The sequence below is a fragment of the Puntigrus tetrazona genome, chromosome 5 (assembly GCF_018831695.1).
Source record: "Puntigrus tetrazona isolate hp1 chromosome 5, ASM1883169v1, whole genome shotgun sequence".
Lineage (NCBI taxonomy): Eukaryota > Metazoa > Chordata > Actinopteri > Cypriniformes > Cyprinidae > Puntigrus > Puntigrus tetrazona.
Window position 1 is genome coordinate 31479499 of NC_056703.1, and position 24591 is coordinate 31504089.

The 24591-nt window shown below is 38.8% G+C and overlaps 3 protein-coding genes and 1 long non-coding RNA gene across 6 annotated transcripts in view; 2 read left to right on the forward strand and 2 right to left on the reverse strand.

Annotated features, from left to right (window-relative positions):
- Positions 1–1198, forward strand: part of LOC122345707 (scavenger receptor cysteine-rich domain-containing group B protein) — a 14626-nt gene extending 13428 nt beyond the window's left edge. Inside the window, exon 11 of the mRNA XM_043240120.1 lies at positions 1–1198. This exon is cut by the window's left edge and continues 67 nt beyond it. Coding sequence (XP_043096055.1) covers positions 1–247 — 247 coding nt within the window. The 3' untranslated portion in view covers positions 248–1198.
- The window catches only part of LOC122345708, a 41595-nt gene extending 22999 nt beyond the window's left edge, over positions 1–18596 (reverse strand). For all 3 annotated transcript variants that reach the window (XR_006251025.1, XR_006251024.1, XR_006251026.1), the window contains exons 1-2: positions 17800–18596; positions 8849–8932 (exon numbers count right to left, since the gene is read on the reverse strand). This is a non-coding gene — a long non-coding RNA (uncharacterized LOC122345708). The remainder of the gene's footprint in view (positions 1–8848; positions 8933–17799) is intronic.
- Positions 2357–15753, forward strand: ywhag1 (3-monooxygenase/tryptophan 5-monooxygenase activation protein, gamma polypeptide 1). The gene is made up of 2 exons (XM_043240118.1): positions 2357–2582; positions 13250–15753. The coding sequence occupies exons 1-2, from the start codon at positions 2496–2498 to the stop codon at positions 13904–13906; spliced, it is 744 nt and encodes a 247-aa protein (XP_043096053.1). The 5' UTR covers positions 2357–2495; the 3' UTR covers positions 13907–15753.
- Positions 18597–18990: 394 nt separating the features above from the next.
- Positions 18991–23532, reverse strand: hspb1 (heat shock protein, alpha-crystallin-related, 1). Its single transcript, XM_043240695.1, has 3 exons — positions 23096–23532; positions 21583–21646; positions 18991–20696 (listed from the first exon to the last, which is right to left on the reverse strand). Exons 1-3 carry the CDS (start codon positions 23499–23501, stop codon positions 20543–20545), a joined length of 624 nt encoding a protein of 207 aa, XP_043096630.1. The 5' UTR covers positions 23502–23532; the 3' UTR covers positions 18991–20542.
- Positions 23533–24591: the final 1059 nt, after the last annotated feature.

Here is a 24591-nt window from a genome sequence, read left to right on the forward strand (position 1 = left end):
ATGGGGGACCGTGTGCGACGACGCCTGGGATCTGGCGGACGCCAAGGTGGTGTGCAGGCAGATGGGCTGCGGCCTGCCCAAAGCCGCCCAGGGCATGGCCCACTTCGGCCCCGGCAGCGGCCCCATCCAGATGGACAATCTGAAGTGCACAGGCACAGAAGCGGCTCTCACTCAGTGCTCTCACATAGCGTGGAACGTCCACAACTGTGACCATTCAGAGGACGCCAGCGTCACGTGTGCGCTCTGATGACCCCGCCCACCCCACGGGCCACGCCCCCCGCCGCCGCAGGCCACACCCACCAAGAGTTTCCAGGACTTGTATAAATGTTGTACATAACACCTCACGCCAAACCTGACGAGGAGCTTTAAAGGACGAAATAGTCATTGGGTGTGAAACGAGAAAAATAAATTATGCTATATAAATAACTGTAATAAATATTATGAATGATAATTCTAATTATGCACTTTATAAACTATAAGAATGTGTACACATAGGTGAATAAATATATTTTAAACTATCGATATACAGTGGATACCAAAGTTTTAGACTCTTTTTAGTCTGTCATTTTGATTGCAAGCACCAAATTTATTACGCCATACAAAAACCTACGTACTGTACTTTTCCCGTTTGATTCTACTGGATCTGTTTCCTGAAAACGTAAAGCGTAAAATACGTCTATTTTAAATACTGGAAGACTGTTGTGTTGCATGTCTTAAAAAGGTAAGAGAGCAGATCTTTGCATTTTGCCGAACGAACAATATGCTTCATTATTCAAGCGAAAAATAATAATAATAATCTGGCTTGTTCTGAGGACCTTTTTGATTGGGAAAAAAAATATTCAATTTTTTTTTTTGAGTAGACGAACGGAATAACAATTAATGGGATATAAGGAATATCGCATTCCATCGAGGAAACAAAAAACACATCGTTGGTCTAAATGCATAACCTCTTAGTATATTAGGTGGTTATTTTATGAGAAATTTGGGGCAAAATTGATGCAAAGATATTTTATAAATAATATATAATTGCACATTTGATATCCTAAATTTAGAAAGAAGAAAAAAGTCAAGAAAAAGAAGTCAATTGATGAAATGCATTTGATGTAACTTTTTACTGTACAGACTTTCCTGAAATATTGGAGTGAAACAATGTTTTTCGATACGTAGGGAAATAAAACTATGAATCTCTTATTATTAACAGAGGTGGACTTTCTTTGCATTGAAACATCTATATGCAGTTTTCTTCTATTAAGTCCAAAGAAATGATAAATAAAATGATTTATTTTTACTGCAGGTGCTTTACAATAAAGGTTCAGCTTTCTGAATTTAAAACAAATAATGAATATGCAATACACACAAATGTTAATAAATGTACTAAAGTAGTAAAGGGAGTCTTTATTTCGAGAAGCAGGTATGGTATACTGGATGTCTACAGAAAATAACTAACAAATCAAAAATAAAAACAGTAAAAAAATATGAAGATCTATCAATTTTATGCTTAATTGTCCATGATATTGTGTCCCGAGTGCAGGTTAAAATTTGTGCAGGCTACAAAATGTTCTGACAAAATGCACACTGTTTGCATTAAGTCTTGCTTAACTGAAAATAATAAAGGCAACAGCATCCCTTAGGATGCACGAGGAGGATTAAGCATTGCTGTGGGCCTTCCTCCACACGCTAAACACAGCCTGAGGATGACTTTTACAAATCTGAGAGCAATCTATGCTGATATCTCTTCAAATGTGTAAGCAGCCTAGTTATTCGTGACCCTGGACCACAAAACCAGTGATAAGGTTCAACGCTTTCCAGCTGAGAGTTACACACAATCTGAAAGCTTGATAAACGGGGCGATATTTATGTTAGAATAGGACAATATTTGGCTGAGATACGACTATTTGAAAATCTGAAGGGTGCAAAATAGATATATAAATAAATTGGTTCAAACGAAGTTCTTAGCAATGCATATTACTGATCGAAAATTAAGTTTTGATATATATATATATATATATATATATATATATATATACATACACATACATATACATATATACATATATACACATACATATATATACATATATATATACATACATATCTATCTATATATATATATATATATATATACATATATACATACATGAGGACATTCATATGGCCGTTACCTATGATTTTTGGCATAAAAGAAAAATCCATAATTGACCCACACTGTTGCTACAAACACACCCGTGCTCCTTCTGACAGGTTTTCTCCTCCAGGGTCACTTTTCAATTTTACGGGATGATTCGGCAAGTCACCGTCGCGCAAGATTCCCATGACGATGACGTCACTACGCAGAGAGCTGATGACGCAATCCAGTGAAAGCGTACGGGGGGGGGGACGTCTCGCATCGGCACGCGCGCGTCGCGCAGACGGCAGAGAGCAGCTGCAGCGGCAAGACTGCGCATTCACCGAATACTCCTCGGTCACCCAAACACAGCTCCCGAAGCAACTTCAACATGGTGGACCGCGAGCAGCTGGTTCAGAAAGCCAGACTGGCCGAGCAGGCTGAGAGATACGACGATATGGCTGCTGCCATGAAATCGGTGAGCGCAACTTTTGCTCAATTATTATGCGCGTGCATAAATCACAGTCATTTCGTTTCGCAGTTACGTCCTAGTCGTGTAAAGTAATGCATGGGTCGTGTCGCATAGCCGCTGGAAATTTCTTTCTTTTTTTTTTTTTTGCTTAAAGATCTGCCGGTTCTTATACCGATTCGAATTAGAGTGCTGAGGGGCCCGTATAAGTTGATCCGGATCGACCTGTCCGGCTCTTATTGCGCGCTACTGTCCGTCATTCATTGAACGGGGGTCAAACGCAGCATTCGGGGTGACTCCGGATTTGAACTGGAAACCGGCAGCGGATCTTTGGGCGGTGCCTTCGCGAGATCCGAACGAACCGGGCAACGCGGGGTGACACTTCTTTATCCCACACGGACCTGATGGGTACGCTTAAAATCAGCGGGCGTGAATGATGTAGCGTCCTCGGAGCCGAATTCTCCAGCGCGGGAACCTAAAGCGCTCTGTGATTTATAAGCATATATATATATATATATATATATATATATATATATATATATATATATATATATATATATAATAACGGGGATAGTGATGCAAACCCCCTCGAATCTTCTCGTGGAGGGGCACGCCGGGGCGGGGAGTGCACGCGCAGCGCTCGCGTCCATCGATCCGCCTTTGAAGACGTGCTGGAAATCAAAGCGATCGCGTGCGCTTTTACGCGCGCGGCTTTGCGGCTCCGCTCGCGCTAGGCGTGTCGCAACGTGTGCCAAGGTGCAGTGTCCGTAATGCACCATTTCATCCGATCCATCAGCCTCCGTCCAATAGGGTCCAAACACCAACCCCTCTCTCTCTCTCTCTCTTCTCTCTAGCAAGGGCGTAGGTTTGCATTGAAAGTTGATAGGGCCGTAATGCGAGGAGGCAGTGGTTTGCATCAGATTTTTGGAAAAACCATATTTCAGTGTCGCCTTCGGTGGAAGTTGTGCGTGTCTCTTTTACCTGACACACCCATTTCATGCGCGTGAGCCTCTAACACGTTTATAATACGTTTAGAAACATAAATGAATGAAACTGCTGGGTAGGATTTCTTTGCAAGTCAACCTACTATATCCACATATGATGAGAACTACAGCGACACTTACAAATAAAAAGAAACCAGGTGTCAATTCAATCATAGAAATAGTAGTAAATACGTTTTGAAACGGACAAAATAAAATCACTGAAAATAAAATGGCAAATTAAATTTTTTTGCATCACTTCTGGTCTCCATGAATGTAACGTGTAAAAAAAACAACTAAACTTAAATGAATGAGCGTGCATTAGAATGCAATAAAAATGTAAAAACTATAAAGAAAAAAAAAAAATTAAAATAGAAGTAAATACGTTTTTAAATGGACAGTAGAAAATAAAATCACTGAAAATAAAATCCTAATTAGTCTATAAATGCAATGTGTGAAAAAAGCAAACCAACTAAACCTAAATGAATGTTGCATTAGAAGGCGATAAAAATGTGCCTAAATATGCCATTTTCATACTTCTAAAAAGTTATGAAACAGCATACGAGAGCATAATGTCATAACTTTAAGGTATAAAGCCTACAGCAGTAAACAATGGCTGCCGGTTTGCAGATCGTTTCAGGTTTTGATTGGAGCTGATGAACCCAGTGCTGCCATTCAAGTAAGAAGGGAAGTGCGTGTCCATTTAGCTACTCACTAAGTCTGGATGCTGTCCGTTACTGAAAAACGCTCAGTCACACTCTAATCGACGTCTGCTTCGTGTAGATGAGTAGTTATGAGGGTGTGCTGCTCAGTGCCTCTGATAGTTCACCTAATGGTTATTACTAAACTATTTTCCTTCCGAGACGGCGAGTTTGACAAATTGGTTCCCCTCCTTTATATTTCAAATATTATGCTACGATTAGCTCCCCCAGATCTCCATCATCTTTCTAAACGGTTTGCTTTTACGTGATCTATCCTAATAAATAATTCCGAGCGGCCGTTAATGGCATGTAGCGCCCCTGTCTGGGTTCACGTCGGCTCTCTCCAGGGTCACTTTCTTCTGCCCAAACGTGAATCTGAAATATTTATGAGGTGCATGCTTGATCCCACGCGCATGGAAGACCATTTCCCCTACTAAATAAAAAAAAGAAAGGAGACTTTTTAAACCTCACGATCCTGACTTTTTTGCCGCAACTGCAAGATATGATCAAGAAGGATGCAAATGCATGTTATAAAAATGAGAAATGTGATGTGTAGAGTTGTCACCGCATCTTTCAGTTGCACGAAAACAAGTGAGAATTGTGAGATTAAAGAGTTGCAATCACCTTTTCATTTAAGGTCAGAAACAGCCTTTCGTAGCTCTACATTTTTTCTTGCAAATGCAAATTTATGTCACAAAATTGAGAGTTCATATCTATTAATTGCAATAAAAATCTGAATTGCAAAAAAAATTGTTGTTTTAATTCGAGTCAGACACAGGTTTCCATATCTTGCAAATATCTGACGAATCTCATTTCTTGAAATAAAAAGTCGTATTTTTTTAAAAAAGTCAGAGTTGCCAGATGATGTAAACTCGGTTTTCTATCTGTCAGTTCTGACATTGCATGCATCTGCAGCTTTATTGGTGTAAGTGTAAACTTAGAATGACAAGCAAAAAGTCTGAACTGTGCAGCTACTTCAATATTTTATTCAGTGGTATTCCATACAGAACGCACGAGCAGGATTAAACAGAATTAAACTTCATTCGGTGTGCTTTCTGCATGCGAAGGGATTGATGCATCGTCTGTTTCTGAGACGCACCGGAGGATGGATTGATTTGTTCATGTATTGATTTGCTCCTCAGCTGACCGGAAAAGCTCAGCTAGCTCAGCGTGTGTGTGTGTGTGTGTGTGTGTGTGTGTGTAGTCGTGTCTGCTTCTCACTATTGAAGGAAACTCAGCGATGCTCACTGCCTGTTTTCAGCCTACGCCCATAAAGGCCTGCAATAAGAAATCAGATACCTTTCTAAAGACGAGCCTGCGATGTGATGCAGTTCATAATTCTCATGCAAGCGATTATTAATGGCATCCACTGCTGCTGGCCAGCAGCTTCCAGACCGTTGGGTTATACGTCAGGCGTGTTTTAATTTAGACTTCTAAGCATGCATTGAGCTTAATTCGTTTGTTGCTGCTTTACCCTCAGTTGTTTAATTATAGTACATTTATTCCGGTATGTTGTGCCCAATCTGTCACAGGTACAGCTTTGAACCTTCGAATCAACCGTAGCTCGGACTATATACATCTATTCAGACAGTAGAGCGAGAAGGTGTGGGTTAAAAAGCAATCAAAGTTGATATGAAGAAATGTTAATAAAGCAAGTTCGGCTTGCATTCCTTTATTTAGCGATTTGCTCTCAGAAATAAAGGTCCAAAAGCTGTCGCTGGGGCGGTAACCTTTCCGAAGGGTACATGATTGTACCTGAAGGCTCCATTTTGGATCTTAAACTGTACATATTTGAACCTAATAGGTACAAAAGCGCCCCGGTGACCGATTTTGGACCTTTATTTCTGAGAGTGTTTTAGAAGAGCTCATACTCGTACTGAAGGAAAGTCCAAAATCTGTAACCGAAAGGGTTTTATAATATTTAAAAAATATATATAAGAAGAAATTTAAAATTTAAATACATTTATATTTAGTGTTTAAAGCTCAAATCATGCACTATACTTAATTTATTTATTATGCTATATATATATATATATATATATATATATATATAATAGTTGTACTGTAAAATTAAAAAACAGCATTTGATCATTATAATGAATAATTTAATTATGACTAGTTATTTGATTAAAGCGCATGCCTTGCTTTATTAATCGCACAAAGCTTTCTTGCGATTATTGCGCAGCCCATTATATTTAATTTTTACATACGATGTAATTAATTGTTAGCTTTTCCGTGATGGTTTGGGAGCTCCTGTTCTACACTATTTTAGATGCGTTGCATTCTTGAAATTTCCGTGCTCATGTCCTGACTGATCCATAACGCACGCTCAGACCACCTCGGCCCGCTCGCTTTCTTCTGGTATCACCATAGACGTGGCTTTAAGACAGCAACTCATGTTTTTTTCAGAACAGCACGGTCATAAAGCTTTTATGCATTTTATTTTTAGAAGCCTGCAGCAGCTGCAAAAACGTTTCTGGAAAAAAAAAACATCTGCAATCACTTCACGGTTATATAACAACAATGAGCTGCTTTAAGTAAGAATCCCCTTCTTCCGTCCTCATCATCCCATCCTCCACTCCTTCTTCTCTTCAGTCTATAGGTGCTTTCTTTCTATGTGATTTTACAGCTACTTTCGATGTGAAGCAATAGCCACAATTAAATCCACGAAGCGTGGAGCTTTTCTTACATTTAATTGCCGACGTGAAATATGTTATTAAAACGCACCTGTATGCATATTAGCTTTAGCACATTAAGTTACACGATCATTGCTTACCTTAAATTAAATTCAATATTTGACTTAAATGACTTATCACCCCGGACCTATATGTTGTTTTCAGATAATCTGTGTTTTAAAATGTGCAGATGAATTATGAGCTGCTTTAAACGACTGTTTAAAGAGAATAAAGAGCCTCTTTGTGCTGCTGATAACAACATAGCTGTGGTCAGGATCACATTCGGGCCTTGTCGGTCAAATCTGTCTAATGTGCCACACCATTCTGCTTTTATTAGGATAAATATCAATCAGCTTCATTTTTGCCAAATATTTTAATTGATGAATAATTAGTGATACAAACAGTATACAGTATATATCTATACAAATATATATGTATATATAAATATATGTATATATAAATTTATATAATATAAATGACTATATATTAAGAATTTAGAAGTTAATATTAGACTTAATATTTTATATTATTTTATACAATACATTGCTATATTGTTTATAATCGATGAATCAAAAAGAAATGAACTAACATGATATTCCCACGTAGGTTATTTTTTTAATACTTTCACCCTAAAATGTACTTACCATGTGTAATCTTAAAGCCATTTCAGTTCTGTTTCCTTGCGTTTCTAAGCCCGTTTCTACACAGATAGGGCGATATACGTTGTTATAAACATTTTATCATTTTGACGCACTTCTGTCGTCGGTCTGTGAGTTCTGGAATCGTTCGCAATCATCCGTAATTTCACTAATACCCGCCGCTGAGAGAGTCTGCATGGCCCAGCAACAGCAGGTCACTAAAGATTTCTCCATTATTAAGCAATGGAAAAGAGTGTTTGACGAACACTCTGACGAACTGGCCAGCTTCTCTTTCCTTACTTCCTGCCCATCTCATGTCCGCCTTTTGTGTTTGTCGTAATCTACAACTGAGTCTAAAAGTCGACAAACATCCGCTGCTGCCGTAGCTGCCGGCTTTATTGAAGTCTTATGATGCAAGCCCATCTGCAAGTGCCCTGAGATTACCGAGACTACAAAGGGCTCACAGACAGAATTAGCACACTACGAGAGCTGTATCATTGCATTGTTGTGCAATACCGCTCTACGCATCTGTATCTAATTAGGCCAAATAATCAAGAGCTTTACCGTACAGGTCGCGTACGATTTATATACTCAAGGCGGCACGCCAACGGTGTACTATGAAATCCACAAGGCGTCATAAAACCAAAGTAGCGTGAGATTTGCCTTCTATTAAAAACATTACACTTTTCATGAATCATACAGCATTGTGCTGGGTTTTTTTGTTCTCGAATGAGTTCTTTAGCATAATGTCCAAGGCGCATCATAATAATTAATATAATCATTTCTTTGTTTATGTCACCACGTGAACTTTACGCAGTTGTACTACACATACTGTGGACTCATTATTTGTATTTCAGTCATATATTTTTATAATGTTTTGTTTTTCTAGACCCAAATTATCGTGATGAATCATTAGGACGTAAGTGATGACACAAAGCTAGATCGCTCCTGTTACAATAAACACATTTGAACTGTTAGCAAAGTACTTGCCGTACCCTTTATATTCCCTGTTTGTGTTTGTGTGAGTTGATCTCTATAAATGTTACTTAATCAATACTTAAAAATAAAGGGTTCCACAAAGAACGTTCTTTAAAGAATCAACTCTTTCTTATCTTTTTATAATATGAAGACCGCAAGAGTGAACCTGCGTTGTTTCTTCTCTCTTGCTTATATATTCCTAATTACTAAACAAGTTCAAATAGACGATTCGAAGTCAGTATTTATACCAGTGTATTGAAAAAGTAACTAATTAAATAAAGAGATTCATCTATTTTCGTATACCTGAAGTCAAGAATCAAGCTTGCAGCTGATTGGTCCTTTTCTCAGTCACAGATATGTTGCATGTTGATGTCACCGTGAACGAAGCTGCAAAAAAAACCCCAAAAAACAAAGAACTTGTTAGGAATATTACAAATCAAACTCCTCTTTTAGAGTCATTTAGGCCACTGGTAACATTTTAGAATTGGTAACACTTGTTAACTATTAACTGACTTAAATTCTTAATGTTTATGTTAATAGTTAGTAAGGTAGGTATTGGTAAGATGGTCAAAGGTCATGTAGAATAAGGCATTAATATGTACTAAATGTGTATTGCTACTGTAAAATACAGTGTTATCAGGCCTAAGTCTCAGGTGATCCAATCACATGTGATGACAATTTATTTAATACATGTGGAGTCATATTTCTGCCACAGGATAAACTTATTATATTAAAAAACGCTCAATTCTGACTTTTTTTTTTACAGTTCTGAAAAGTCAGAATTGTGACACCTCGACTTTCGATTGATTAATCATGAGATCTCTCGAGTGCCTTTCTGCGGCGGGAACCAAAAAAAACGAAAGTTTACAAATCATTCAACACAACAACACTGTGTTATCATCTTGAAGCTGAGCGCAACGTGTACGTAGAAAAGCTCGAAAGTCAGGATATGATATTTTCCCCGCTTGATTAACGCACGTGTGCGGATTTTTCTGACAGTTTGAGTCGAATCCGTGTGTGGCAGCGTAAAACAGCACAACACATCCACCCACAAGCTCGCACGTGCATCACACACACACACACACACACACACGTATGAAGCGTGGACATCGTTGCTGTTGCCACGGCAGCAGAAGAGATAGTCGACTGCGTCCAAACAAAGACGACTGCCTTGTTTCTATGGAGACGGGAGATGGCTCTTTACTTACCCCCCGCTGTCTGGATGGGAGAGTATGTGCAGAAGAGGTTAAAGGCAGCTTGTGAATGGTAACATAACAAAACAACTACTGTACACAACCCAAACTGTACTGCGTTACACAGTCATCTCGGGGTGTTTAATGGCTCTTCTGTATGAGACGAAGGCAGGAAGTCGTGGAACAGTTGAACAGTAATAATAGAAACTGTTCCTGGTCTTTTGCAGGGGACAGATTGTGTTTCAGTCTGTTGAAATTTAATAAAACCGAATACCAAACGCTGCTTTGAACGCTTCGTGGGAATGAGAGAAACCGATTACGGAAGCGTTAACCGTTTTTATCAATCACAACGACTACAATTAATCGACTTAATCGTGGTCCTGATTTTCAATCCATTTAACGATTCGGATTCTTTCAGAAGCACTTTTTATCCGAAACGAATCAGTTGTGACCCATTTACTACGAAACTTTTTCACGCGTCTCTTTTTGGAAAGATTGTTCTTGTTTTGTCTGCACTGAACCAAAAACACAGGCAACGAGAGGTTTATAGAAATGAATTCTAGTGATGAATTACGCAGGTACTGGGCTTCTCTGCAGCGCTACCTGCCCAACATATAAACACTTATTTTAGGTCTAACATATTGATTCAGGACATGCCAAAAACACGATTTGGATTCATGGTGTACTCGCTTATTATATAAATTTTGTAAAATTTTAATTTTTACATTCATTAGTTTGTATTAGTGTTAGTTTAGCTGCATGCCATGCATCCACTGACCCTGAGCTGTCGTTTGCACGGAGGTCAAAAATGAAACGAAGGTACTATATTCCAGCTATTTTTAAATATTTTTGAATGTATATGTTTTAAGCGATTTTTTTAGTACTAAATTACAGTTATGATCCATTTATTATCCATACTTTTGTAGAGTGTAGACCTGAAAATACTATTAATATTTTTCAACTTAAACGCACGGACGTGGTTTAAGATTGGTTTAGTCCCAGATTCAGAGCCGTTTCAGCTGAATGACTGATGTTTCAAGATGCACACCACTAATGTAATTAATGAGTATTAATAAAAAAACAACAGAAAAATTCCAAATTGAACTATGGCTTAATTCTAATAATATTACATGCATTTTTAAATGGTACCAAACTTTTCCAATGGATGGAATTCACTTCCCATTAATTTCCATTGCGCTTAAATTTCAGCATCATTTAACCTTTTCGAATCATGTCTGTTGTGACGCCATCCTTAGCCATATTGTCATATTTGTCACATCTTGGGTCTGCTGAGGAGTTCGACGCTTACCGTTTATGAAGCTATAGAAAGCTGGGTTGCGTGCGCATTTCTTGCTGTTTATTGTCAGCTTGAATACACAAAATTAGAGAAATAATAACCTTGACATTGAAGAAAAAGAAAGAGTAATGAGATGAAACCAGTTCTGCTGAGGGGCCACATCTCAAACGAAAGGAAAAAAACATTCACGTAAACCTTTAAATAAGACGAATAAATGTCCGTGATTTTGTGCGTGCGGGTTTTCACAGCAATTGCCAAAACCTGTACCTGTGCAGTTTTATACCGTTTTTAATAAAGTAAAAATGCAGAACGGACTGAACAGCATTAGAGGGTTAAGCAAGCGCTTACAGAATGTGAACATGTTATGCAAATTATTTAAATACAAACTTAATCTCCGAGCAGTTCAAGTAAGCATTTTAGCTCAAATGAAACAGGATTTGAAGAATAGCAACATCAAAGCTTTTTTGACAAGCGCTTGTGTTATCAGCCGCCCCTTCCCTGTGTTAAGTTTGAGCATGACGCATTGGCATGCTATGTGGGTTAGCTTGCTTTTTAGTTGACGACGAGGCAGACAGTGAATGATACAGCGAAAAATGCAGTAAATCATGGAGCTTCTCCAAAGGATGCAGGAAATTGCATCTAAAAGGTAGTAGAGAGAGAGAGAGAGATCTGTAGGCACCAGCTCATCCGCCCACTGCCAGGCTGTTCAATCAAAGCGTCTCTGCGACGATGCGCTGCGATGCTTTCACTTGGACAGGAATGTGTAGGCTCACTTTTTCGCTCACATATCGCTCTGTAAACAACACACTGTAATCCAGGTTGCGACGTGTTTTTAAACAAAGCAAGTGGCATGTTATTTCATTTTGAAGCGCTGCCAGCCTTCTATGAATAGATTTACTACAAGCTTCCAGCCTACACTGGGACATGTGGTACATGTGCCGGCGAAAACGAACAATGGAGACGCCGTGTCCATAAATAGGCATTTGGCGAATCACCACATTGAAGCTTACTTGAACCGTTCGCCCGAATGACTCACAAAAGGACATTGTGAACAACCATTCACAACACAGCACTTCGTCCACATCTCTGCCGTTACGCTGTACCTAGAAACTGTTATGAGGAAAGGCCGAAGTCGTCACAGATTGGTGTATGAAGACAATCTTCCCGCGCGAATGAAGAGTGATTACGAGTGACCCTAATGCTGCATAAACAGCTCTCTCACTAAACGTTTTTTGGTTCGCAAGCGATGCTTTAAGCAGACGTCATCAGAATGCATACTGCAGTACAGCAGGTTTCCCTTCTCTCCTTTTCCAGAAGTAGAAGGCAATGGAAAAAACAAGATCATTTTATAAAATCTCGAATGCGGTGTTTATTGCTTTGGATAAAAGTGCCTGCCTGATTCATAAATGCACGTTACCAGTCAAAAGTTTGAAATAATTCTGATTTTTTTTATTTGTCTGAAGTATGTGTTCACCAAGGCTGCATTCGTTCGATTAAAAACACAGTAAAATGTCATTTATTCTTGTGGTGGCAAAACATTATTTTTTATAAATCTGTCAAATTTTCCATCAATTATTAATTGTTTTTTTTTTTTTTTTATTGGTGAAAACAGTAAAATTTGGTAAAAATCTAAAATAGAAGTGTTTTGTAACATTACAAATGTTTTCACTGTCCCTTTTGATCAAATGCATCATCTTTTTTTTTTTTCAATCTGGTGACACTTAACTAGTTGCTTAATAGCATGAATATTACTAGAATAATAGCCATTTATTAATAGTAATTAAGCACACATTAATTTCCTATTCTACATCCCTACTGCTACCCAATACCTAAACCTTACTAACTATTAATAAGCAGAAAAATAGGAATTTATTGAAGGTTGTAGTTAATAATGAATAAGTGTGGCCTATTCTAAAATCTTACTTATCACAAACTTAGTTTTCAGCTCTAATAATAAGAAATGTTCCTCAAGATTTTGGAAGGATCATTGAAAACTGGAGTAATGAAGATGAACTATGATCATTAAATTACTTTACATTATTGCATTACATTACGCGAGATCAAAATATATTCATGTAGAAAATGTTTTTATCAAATAAATGCAAGCTCACTGAAGTTAAAAGGTAGTGTAAATAGATCGTTTTGTCCTTCAAGGACCTGTTCAATTTGAAAAGAATGACTAAGCGTCCTCTCCACCTCCTCCCTGTCTCTCAGGTAACAGAGCTGAACGAGGCCCTTTCCAACGAGGAGAGGAACCTGCTCTCCGTGGCCTACAAGAACGTGGTGGGCGCGCGGCGCTCCTCCTGGCGCGTCATCTCCAGCATCGAGCAGAAGACCTCCGCCGACGGCAACGAGAAGAAAATCGAGATGGTCCGCGCTTACCGCGAGAAAATCGAGAAGGAGCTGGAGGCCGTGTGCCAGGACGTGCTTAACCTCCTCGACAACTTCCTGATCAAGAACTGCAGCGACACCCAGCACGAGAGCAAGGTCTTCTACCTGAAGATGAAGGGCGACTACTACCGCTACCTGGCCGAGGTGGCCACGGGCGAAAAGAGAGCCACGGTGGTGGAGTCTTCTGAGAAGGCCTACAGCGAGGCCCACGAGATCAGCAAGGAGCACATGCAGCCTACGCACCCCATCCGCCTGGGCCTGGCGCTCAACTACTCCGTCTTCTACTACGAGATCCAGAACGCACCCGAGCAGGCCTGCCACCTGGCCAAGACGGCCTTCGACGACGCCATCGCCGAACTGGACACCCTCAACGAGGACTCCTACAAAGACTCCACGCTCATCATGCAGCTCCTGCGAGACAACTTGACGCTCTGGACGAGCGACCAACAAGACGACGAGGGAGGCGAAGGCAACAACTAGGCGCATTATAAAGAGAAGATCTTTGAGACCCTTTTCCTCTCAGCCGTAACATAAAACACGCGTGCTCACACAACCAAGAAAAACAAAAAAAAGTATAAGTTACATGAAAAATTCACAACGGGGGGCATGATGGAACTGTGTCGGCCACGTTTGCTGATAGCAAGGCAGCGCAGTTTACTTTATTTTCCACTAAATTGCAATCGAGAGAAATACGCTAGTTACGAAGAATGGCAAACGATTAAAAAAAACAAACAAAACAATTAAGAAGTAGCTTAAAAAGAATAAATTAAACCTCTCTTTCGGGGACGTTTACGCAACACTTTTGAGGAAAAAGCTTGTCGGTTGTCGGCCGTTGCTAAACGGCCGAAGGGTTACGCTAAACCCCCTGGCATAGGGACTGTTCGAAGCGGAGCTGCTTATGTTAATTTACATTGTGAGTAAAGAGTGCTCTAAAGCGTCAGAGGTGGGCTTAAATGACAAAAAAATCTTGAATGTTATCGCCTCGCAAAGGTAGGCTGCACTGGGCGTAAACGGTCGTGTTTCTGTCTGATATATATGTTCGTAGGGATTCTGGATCGCACCCACTAATGTTTGAAAGTCGTTTACGTCGAACTGGTTATCTGTGCCATTTATGATCCACATCGTTAGTATGCATCTCACCTCGGAACCACACCAAACTGCTGTATTACAGTAACGTTGATTAGGCGTGCAAAAATAACGCACAGTTATGACTTCCCTGGTACGTGTATGGCCTTTTCAGTCCAAAGCTTAAACCGTTTTCCGATCGTTATTATTATCATTATTATCGTGGATGGCGTTTCAGAAATCGTCGAGCCTGACCCCGCGGCGTACGAGAAAAGCGAGACTTGATTTTAATGCACTGAAGAACAGTTCTAGGTATTATAGATTAAATAATCGAATTATGGTACGGGCGAAAACGTTAAAATAAGTGGGGAAAAAAACTAAAGTAATGCCTAATCACGTGGTTTGATACACTCAATTAATATTACTGGTACCATAGACTATTTTTAGTTTTTTTCACTTAATTTATTTCTACAGTGCACTGGCATAAAATAGCTTTTGTTCTTTTTTTCTTTGAATTCTCATGAAATGCACTTGCCTATTATACTGTTTCTCAGTGTAGGACGATACAGCTCCAATATTCTTGATAATACAATATTGTGCATGCTGGTGATGTATTTATATACCATAGCTCGACTTTATTAACTTTAAAATCTGTAGATGTTACGTATTCATATGAGCAAGAAATGACAAGAATTTTTTTTTTTTTGTATTTATTACTTTCTATCGGATCGTTTCGATCTCTTTACGATTTATTTTTTCCTACATCTTTTTCCTCGCTGAAGTACGCTATACCAAAACAGTGCGTGTTTACCATGAAATAATCTGTAATGGATGTTGCTCTAGTGACATGCGATTCTTGTATTTGGTTTGTAATAAACACAAAAAAAGGAAGCGAAAAGACAAAAAAAAAAAAAAAAAAGAGAAGACACCAGGTGTGGTGTTCGGTCACGGTAAATTATGATTACATTGTGAAGATGTTGTTCTCGAAATGACTTTTCCTTTTCTGTGCTTTCTTCTGTCAGATTCTACTGTGAGATATTTAAGATTTGCTGTAATATCAGTGTTTGTTTTCCTCCGAATCTGTTTCTGTATGGGACTCGCTCATGGAACATGACCTATTCTTATGATTTCGGTTTTCTTTCTTTTCCCTCGTCTACTGGTATCTTAAATGTGAGTCATGTAGCGGTTGCACAAAAGAAACGTAATGATAATAATAATGATAATTAAAAAAATAAAACATGACTGTGCTCTTCTAACCACCATTTCGGCGCCGAGTCGTTTCCTGTCGTCATCGTATTATTACAACGACGCTGTGGTTAGGTCCAGCGGATAATAGTGAACAACACTCTGTGAGCTCCTGCATCCCCTCCCATCCGGTACCATCTCGTGCCATCTCCTAGATGGCTGAAGGCCGTCTCTGCTAATGCTTGCTTAATGCTAGCATCTGCCACACAGTCAGTGCCAACAGCTCTGCTTCGGTTTAAAGTTCATTCGCGTGACGCTTTAAAGCCACAGAATTCGGCTCAAGTTCTTGTTTGTTCCCCCTTGTTCCTCACAACATTTTTTGAAATTGATGGAATGGAAATTTTTAATCGGACCATCCCTTTAACGTCATCTTTTACGAAAGTATTGATTGGATGGGTATAGAGAGAACGAGATAATCGTTTTTTGCAACCATTAATTGATAAAGCTACGACTCTGATCAGAAAACGCCGTTTGGTCGCTTATTGACATGGCAACGGCGATTTGGTGAAATGCCAAAAACGCTAACTTTTGCAATTCAAAGAGCAGATTTTTGGACACTATGCCGTGTGCGGCTTATTCAAATGCGAATTAGCAGAAGCATTGATGTTAAACATATTTCGCGTTCAGAGACATCGCCTACTACTGGCCTGGCATGAGTAATACAGCTTTTTAAGTCATTTTTGAGGATCTGCGTAAACTAAAGGAAAAATTGCATATGATTTTAAATATTGTGTTTTGATGACAATTGCCTACCTTATGAAAAGCATCAGTATGGATGACACGCCAGTTCAAATATGCTAATAATACAATAATTAAATGCTTTCTATTTTTAAACGAATGTCACTGAATGGCAACGTCACTAGACTAGTGCTCATGTAAATTTATAACGGCGTCATACCGCAACGAAGTACTGGTGTTTCATAGACAAGCACTAATGAAAATGCACTCCTGTGCTCATGGATAGCTGTACAGTATACGTTCAATTAGGCAATCTGCCTGAGTAAGATGGAGTCAGTAGGGCAGACGTAAGCAGGTTGAACTGAATCCTACAACACAAGCAAATATTGATTTAGTAAGGGGTTGATGAGTTTGGGTGAACATTATACCATCAGGCAAAGACAGAGAATGGGAAATCAATGATTACGAACGAAAGAAGCAAGGCCAGCGAGTCTGGCAAAGCCTGCCAGTAGCACGAGGATGCCCGATCGCTTTCCTCCAAACCCCATTACTGATGATAATACGAGCTGGAAGATCTATCTTTTTGCATAGACCTTGCACTTACAAAACAACTGCTCGCGCATTTTATGCAAGTTAATTAGTGACTGAAGAATAAAGTTACTAAATAACAAAAATTTGCAGCTAATGATAAACTGCTACTGTCCCTGTTTGCGCCCCGAAAACAATTTTAGCATTTTCTTTGCAATTATTTATTTATTTTTGTAAGATTCGATTAGTTCCTGGAATGAGAGGGTATGGATAAACACTATCTCCATCTAAATTCCTAATTATTTTGTGTATGTTAAGCACTAGGATAAATCACACGGGCGATACTGATAGTGTAAATCACCTTTAAATTCATGGGGAAAAAAACAACAAGGATGGATTTATTCAAAGACCGATTCTTTCAAAAATGATGAGCGAGTCACTGAATCATTTATTAAACTGAATTATCAAAATTCTTCACTAATTAACCATTATTTGTTTTACTGTTGACACATAAAAACAAACTGGTTGGCTGATTCTAGCTGGTCATCAGGTTGGTTTTAGCCACTTCTTTAGCTGGTCAGGGCAAGGAGATCAGTGGAACAAGCTTAAACCATCCATCCAGCTCGGCTTCATCTCTTCTTCTTCTTGTTGTTTCAGCAGGGATGTCGTTCTTCTAGTGGCATGTAATGTCTTATTTGTTTACAAGTAGGTCAGAGGAAACGGACTTTGAAATCGCACGATAAATATTTTATGTAAAATGTCTGCTTCTTTATAAAACGTCCATCGCATATCATGTATGCAGTTCAAAGCATTTGTTTAATTCATGTATGCTGTCGAATCTTTGAGACGGTGCTTACCGTATCCTGTCGTGTTCATGAAGGCTTCGGAAAACGCCACTTAAAACACAACGGATGCCACCTGACCGTCGAGTTCAGAGTTCAAAACGACTTCAGTGACGGGGGACGAACCAATGACGCGACCGACAGCGAGAATACGGACTTTTATATTTCTTACAAATCTCAAACCCACGGCTCTAATTTCAAAATGTGAAGGACCAATCAAAGCGCGGAAGCAAAACGTGTCGTCCAATAGGATCGTAGCTGGCGCGCGATCGGAAAAATACGTGTAAACTACGCGGTTTCTGTGTAATGCAAATGTTTGGGGATGTACAGTAGGCTATCTGATGTATTTGTGGTTAACGTTAAAAAAGGCTTACATTTAGCATTTCTATATCAATGGAACATAAACACTAAACGTGAAGCTGCTATGTTTAGGCTAATTTTTTTCTAGCTATATGGCAGTAACTTTTATGCCAAAATACAGTCTAGATCTGTCTCTTGTGCGAGTAAAACACTTTGAACAGCATTGGATATCTTCAACCATTTTTTAAAACCAGGAAAATTGGTTTCTATAAGCTCCTTCGTGCATCTGTTTCCATAAAGAATCGTGCACGTGCCAGTTGTTAATCCATAAGGGTTAGAGTTTAATCAGATCTAGCACTTTTCAATCTTCTTTTTATGTTCTCCTTTGGCCAATTCACAGCGATCTATCTCTGTCTTTACTATAATAGATAATTGCGCCCCGTGTTGCTTTTATAACATTTTGGCAGTCGTATCGATATTATTGAAATGAGAGTTAGTGAGAGAGAGTCTTAGGAGAGCTGGCCTACTTCTGAATTTCGGCTGACGGTGTGCACGAGTTCCTCCAATCAAACCCTTCACTACACAAGAGCGGAGCGGCTCAGAAAAGGACGGCTGGAAAAATAAGGAACGGATGGATGCGAGGATGAAATCGGCAATAGACGGGAAAGAGGTAACGATTTTCAGAAAAACAGTGCAATCAATCAAAATTTGGTCGGAAGCTTTACCCAAACTTGAGTTGGTTTGGCAAACAATTTCCATCAATCCCACGCCATTGGTTTACGCCAGTGTTGACATGTCAGGCCACTTAAACTAGTCACATTTTGACATGAACATGAGCATAATATAAGCAAATTAACATCAGCTTAAAACGATCCAGCCCAGCCTAAAATGAATGCAAACAGGAAAAAACGTCATTGCCTTTATAACGCGTCATCATTTCAATATGCAAAATGAACATGAAACGAACGACAATCTAAAATGACATAATGCTAACAGCACATTGCACTTTTGAGTGGTCTGTTGGCTCATGCACTCAGGCAATCTTTGTTCAGAGCTGTCAGAATCAATACAGTTCATCAGCGCAGTTTCCTTCAGATCTCAACTATCTCCTGAAGCACCACGCTGGGTTAAAAACCTCTGTAATGCGTTCACCGCAGAAATGCAAGGGTGATATTAACACAGTGATGAAAAGCGTGTGCGGTGAACATGAAACATGCATACAGATGCTGCTTCAGTAGATGAAGCATGCATGACTACACTATCAAGTGCATGATGCATAATACATTTCCCACAATGCGCGTTACATATTAAAGGGGTTTCTACCAGTTTCCGTCTCATCAGTGCTATTTTAAGGCAACCCGTATAGTTACAGTCAATAATCGTATCGATTTTATGTTTGCATTGGTGAAATATGTGACTAAACGCTTTCCTGTTGTGTGACTTAGCAAGTGCTGTCGGGATTTGTGTCATTTAAATATGGTAAAAATGTAAAATTAAATAGTTGTGATCAGAGAGATAAACACCAGATAATCCAGCCTGCCTGAAGATGTTTATTCCCAACTCCACCGTGAGGATATTCAGAAATACAGCTCATGACGGGAAAGCCTTTATTACAGTCATTTAAAACATTATGTAATGCCTCACAAAACCAAGAGAGAGCGATCTGAAGACACTCTCTGCTGAAACGACCATGATAGCCTGCATTTCTATGATAAAAATCAAGAGTAAACTTCTTTTTTTCTCTCATTTCAAACGGAAACAGGCTGTCCTTCGTTTTCAGTTTCATATGAGAGTCTTTATGGTTTACCAGCATATGCTGAAACTGCAGGTTTGTGAAGCTCCTAAAGAAACGTCATGGCCGTAGTTCATCTCAAAATCGGGTTTTTTTTCCATATTTTAGGACCGTTTGCATCGTTGCATTATTTTTCAATTCTTACTGTAGTGCAAAAACATTCACATTCAGTAAAATCAAACCCTCCAGACAATATAAAAACATATATAAACCAATGCTACCAGAATCTACATGCACAATTGTCCTTTATTTTGTTCTTCAACATGTAATGTCGATTTCAATGATGGGGTAATATGTTTCAATGTTGCATTATATATATATATATATATATATATATATATATATATATATATATATTCACACATATATATTTTAGACTTTTCGATTCAGGGATTAAATATGAGCATGTTTTTTAGTGATTTGTGTGTACACAGTTGAGAAGGATGATACAGAGACTGATGAAAAAGAGTGCTATTAAAAATTAGATGGGAATGCAATATAGCATTTTCTCCTCTTCTACCTGCTTTTTACAAAGAAGTATCAAGACATTAATATAGAACATATGCGTTCATGCTGAAGAAAACAAACTCAAAGTAACACAGTGATCAGCCAGTGTGTGTGTGTGTGTGTGTGTGTGTGTGTGTGTGTGTGTGTGTGTTGTAGTGCTCAGGGTTTCTTTGTCACTGCACTGCTTGTGTTGACGGGGATGTTGATCTCAGAGCCCTGGATGGCAGGTTTGGGCAGAGGAGCTTCGACCGTCAGGACGCCCTCAGGAGACAGAGACGAGCTGATCTTCTCAGAGTCCACACCAGAGGGCAGACTGCAACACAACAAAGTCCTCTCAGACAGGCAACACGCTTATCTAGAGAATATTACACTTTAGGTCCAAAACTACTACATTAAAATAAAAGAAAAACTACTGAAGTATATGTAAGAAAATATAAAAATACTATTCCAGTTTTCCTCTTTAAACTTTTACATGTAATAATATATGCATTTATTTGCTGTTTTTTTTAACCTAATTGAGTTTCTAAATTAGGATAAAAATGATGTGTGTGTGTGTGTGTGTGTGTGTGTGTGTGTGTGTGTGTGTGTATATATATGTGTGTGTGTGTGTGTATATATATATATATGTGTGTGTGTGTGTATATATATATATATATATATATATATATATATGTATGTGTGTGTGTGTGTGTATATATATATATATATATGTGTGTGTGTGTGTGTATATATATATATGTGTGTGTGTGTGTGTGTGTGTGTATATATATATATATATATATATATATATATATATATATATATATATATATATATATATATATATATATATATATATATATATATATGCATATGTATGTATATATTTTTTTCCAGTTACATTTAAATACTATTTTAGTCTTTCTACTACACCATTTCTTGTCTAATTCAATGTTACTGGCTATTTCCTTTCTTGTGAAATTTCTATGCCACTTTATTATTAAATCTGCTGTCCACAAATTTTGCAGTTAATCCAGATAGATATAGACAGATATGCAACTGAATCTCAGAACTGAATAGTGAACATGAGCACAGCTCTATCAAAAACAGATGTGAAATATTATACAACGCGAGCCCTTATCACTCAAACACGTCCCACCCTTGTAGTCATCTCAGAAAGTCTGTCTCTCGATCCTCCCTATCAAGTGCTCAGTACTCACGTGTATTTCCTGGTGAAACATCTGGACACGAAGCCGTGTTCGTCTTTCCTCTCCTCGTGTTTGCCTGCATGCAGATCAGATGAGAACAGAACAATATCTCTCAGATTCTTCAAAACGGCAAAGGCCGAATTAAAAGGACGTTTCTCAGTAAAATCCAAGCTGCTATCCACATACTCTTATCAGCTCGTCTATTTTTATTTCTACGAAACCACCATAAGGTCTCTTTAGCAACTGGACAGCACCGACGTGGCAAGCGATCACCATTCACATTGTGCAGAATTACTGTGTAGTGTTAGATTTCTGATGTAATTGATTGAGAAGATCGGGAGTGTTTAACGTAACGTGTCATGTTTAACCACTTCCTGAATGTGTCCTCCCTGAACTCTGTCTGACACCCGGCCGGGTAACTCAGCACCCGCTCTGTTTGTTTAGAGCCAGCAGACACCAGGGTGTGTTATCCCCGTTTAACCTGTTCATTTCCGAAGTGCAAACGTGACAGCAAAAATATGATGCTACACACAAAATGTTTGAACTCGGGTCTCAGGCCTCTGCTGTTTTGACTGCTTTGTGCTCCGGTTATGTAATATCTCAGGAATGTTTCTGAAAAATCAGCTCCCACCCTACAGAAGACAAAAGGTCTCCCGAGCCGTGCCGGTTATTCAGCAGCCCTTCGCTCTCTTCCCCATTTGTTCCACCGAAAGCAAAAAAAAACACGCTTTGGTGCAATGAGAAAAAGGTCTCCATTGTGACAAAATGTCAAAAAAGTGAATTTAAAAAAAGAAAAAAAAGAAAAATGACGACAAGCCATAATTATTCGGCAAGAAAAGTACGAAATTGTGAGAATAAGTTAAAAAAAATGATGACTCTAAAAGTTAAAACCCGCTAAATCAGCATTTCAAAAGTTCTAGAAATTGTATTTTCAGACTAAAGTTGAGATAAAAAGTCATAAATGACAAAAAAATATTTTTACAATTATTTATGGAACTACGTCGACAACCGTCTAATTTAAACTCTAAAAATCTAAAATAACGGCATTAAAAAGTCACAGTTATGAGATATTAAATCATGAATAAATAAAAAGTTACAATTATGACATGCTAAGACGTAATTACAACATAAAAAGTAATAATAATTGAGTTTTTTTAATAATATGGTTTTAGTGATTTAGTTTTTAATCAATTCTACAGTCATAATTATGTTTTACGTTAGCATTTCCCTTCCAAAAAACCTACAGAAACCAGCTCTAATTTCCTTTTCCTATTGACTTTTATATTAGTTTTTCAGTTCTTGTCTGCTGCTCATCGTTTAGAAGTTCACTTTTCTGCGCTTGTCTGCTTTAAGGCTCACTCTAGCATTAACTAGAAACATAACTCACCAAATAATCATTTAAGCATTTATTGTTTAAGCATGCCAAGGCAGAAAAGCTTAATTTTGCGAAATGCATCAAAAACGCTTGCTTTTTAATGCATTCGGACGAATGCTTCGCGAGACAAACGATGAAAGAAGTGCTCACCGGTGATCTCCACCACCCCGTCCTTGGTCTTCACCGTCAGCTCCTCCGGGGCGAAGTGATTGACGTCCAGGCTGATCTTCCAGGCGTCCGGCGTCTGCTTTATCTCGGACATCCCCGAGCTCATCTGTCGGGACAGGGCCCGGCCGTAGTTCGGGGGGTGGACGACGGAGGCCGGGGGCGACATGGGCACCTGAGCCACCGGGCTCTGCATTAAAGAGGCCATCTCTGGAAACCCGAAGGGCCGGATGTATCCCGGCCAGTGCGTGCTGGGGAAGGTGGGCATCTCCTCGGAGAAGTGTGGCATCCCGAAGGTCTGATCGAAGAGCCTGCTGCCCTGGTACCAGTCGCGGAAAGGGTCCCAGGACGGGCCGTGCATGAAGGTGAAGGGAATGCGTCTCTCGGCCATGGCTGAACTTTGTTCTGCGTCCGGTTTGGGAGAGCTGAGATTTATAAGAAGGTTCTCAGCTGACCCTCCCCTTTCCACGCCGGCACGGCGCCCACCTCCCTTCCAGATATTTATAGAAGTGACTAGAATGTCTATTCACGGACGGCCTCGCATGAGAAAGGAATCTTCCCGTTCCTTTCCTGGACGGCCGCGGCTCTCGTGACACAGGAGCAGAGGAATCTGGAAATCAGAGAACAATCCCAGAGACGACCGGTGGGACAGAGAGAGAGAGAGAGGAATACCACGGGGTTCACTCTTCTAGAAAACATTCATTCAAGCACCGAATCCCAGTCACGGCGATAATAATCATTTTCAGTGATATCTGAGCTTTACTTTGAATAAAATTCAATTCCGTATAAAACATTTTAAAAGCTAAAGATGATAAAAACAACAAAAATGATTACGACTGTAATTCAAATTAAAATATATAAATGAAAAGTGAATTAAAATATTCACGAAAGCTATTAAATAACACCAAAGACGAACAGAAATAGACTAAAAATCAAACAAACTGAGGATGGAAGCTAGAATGAAAATAACTAGAATGAAAATAAATATATATATATATATTTAATTAAAAAAATATATATATATCAAAATAAATGTTAACTAAAATAAAAACAATTAAAAAGCTTAAGTAATAAAATATAGATGATAGTTGACAATGAGTAAATTAGAAAACTAATAATAATATTAATAATAATAATTATATAGGAATAATATAAAAACTAGACAGATTTAAACTATAGACTATATAGGTTTGAAACAAAAATATAAAGTGAAATCCGAAAAAATGATAAGTTGTATCAATTCTACTAAAATAAAACAGATTCAAAGGGAACGCTTCTCACTCACAATGTTATGACATCTTCATGAACTGTATTTTGTATTAGTGAAATACAGAATTATGGGTAATGTGTATCAGTGAAGAGGTGACGGTGGAGTTTGTGAAGGAGCAGGAATCTTCCAGACTCTGATCCAGATCACATGAGCGTCTTCTACAGCTTCAGTAACGCCATCTAGTGCTGAAGACATGGATTATTCATAGAAT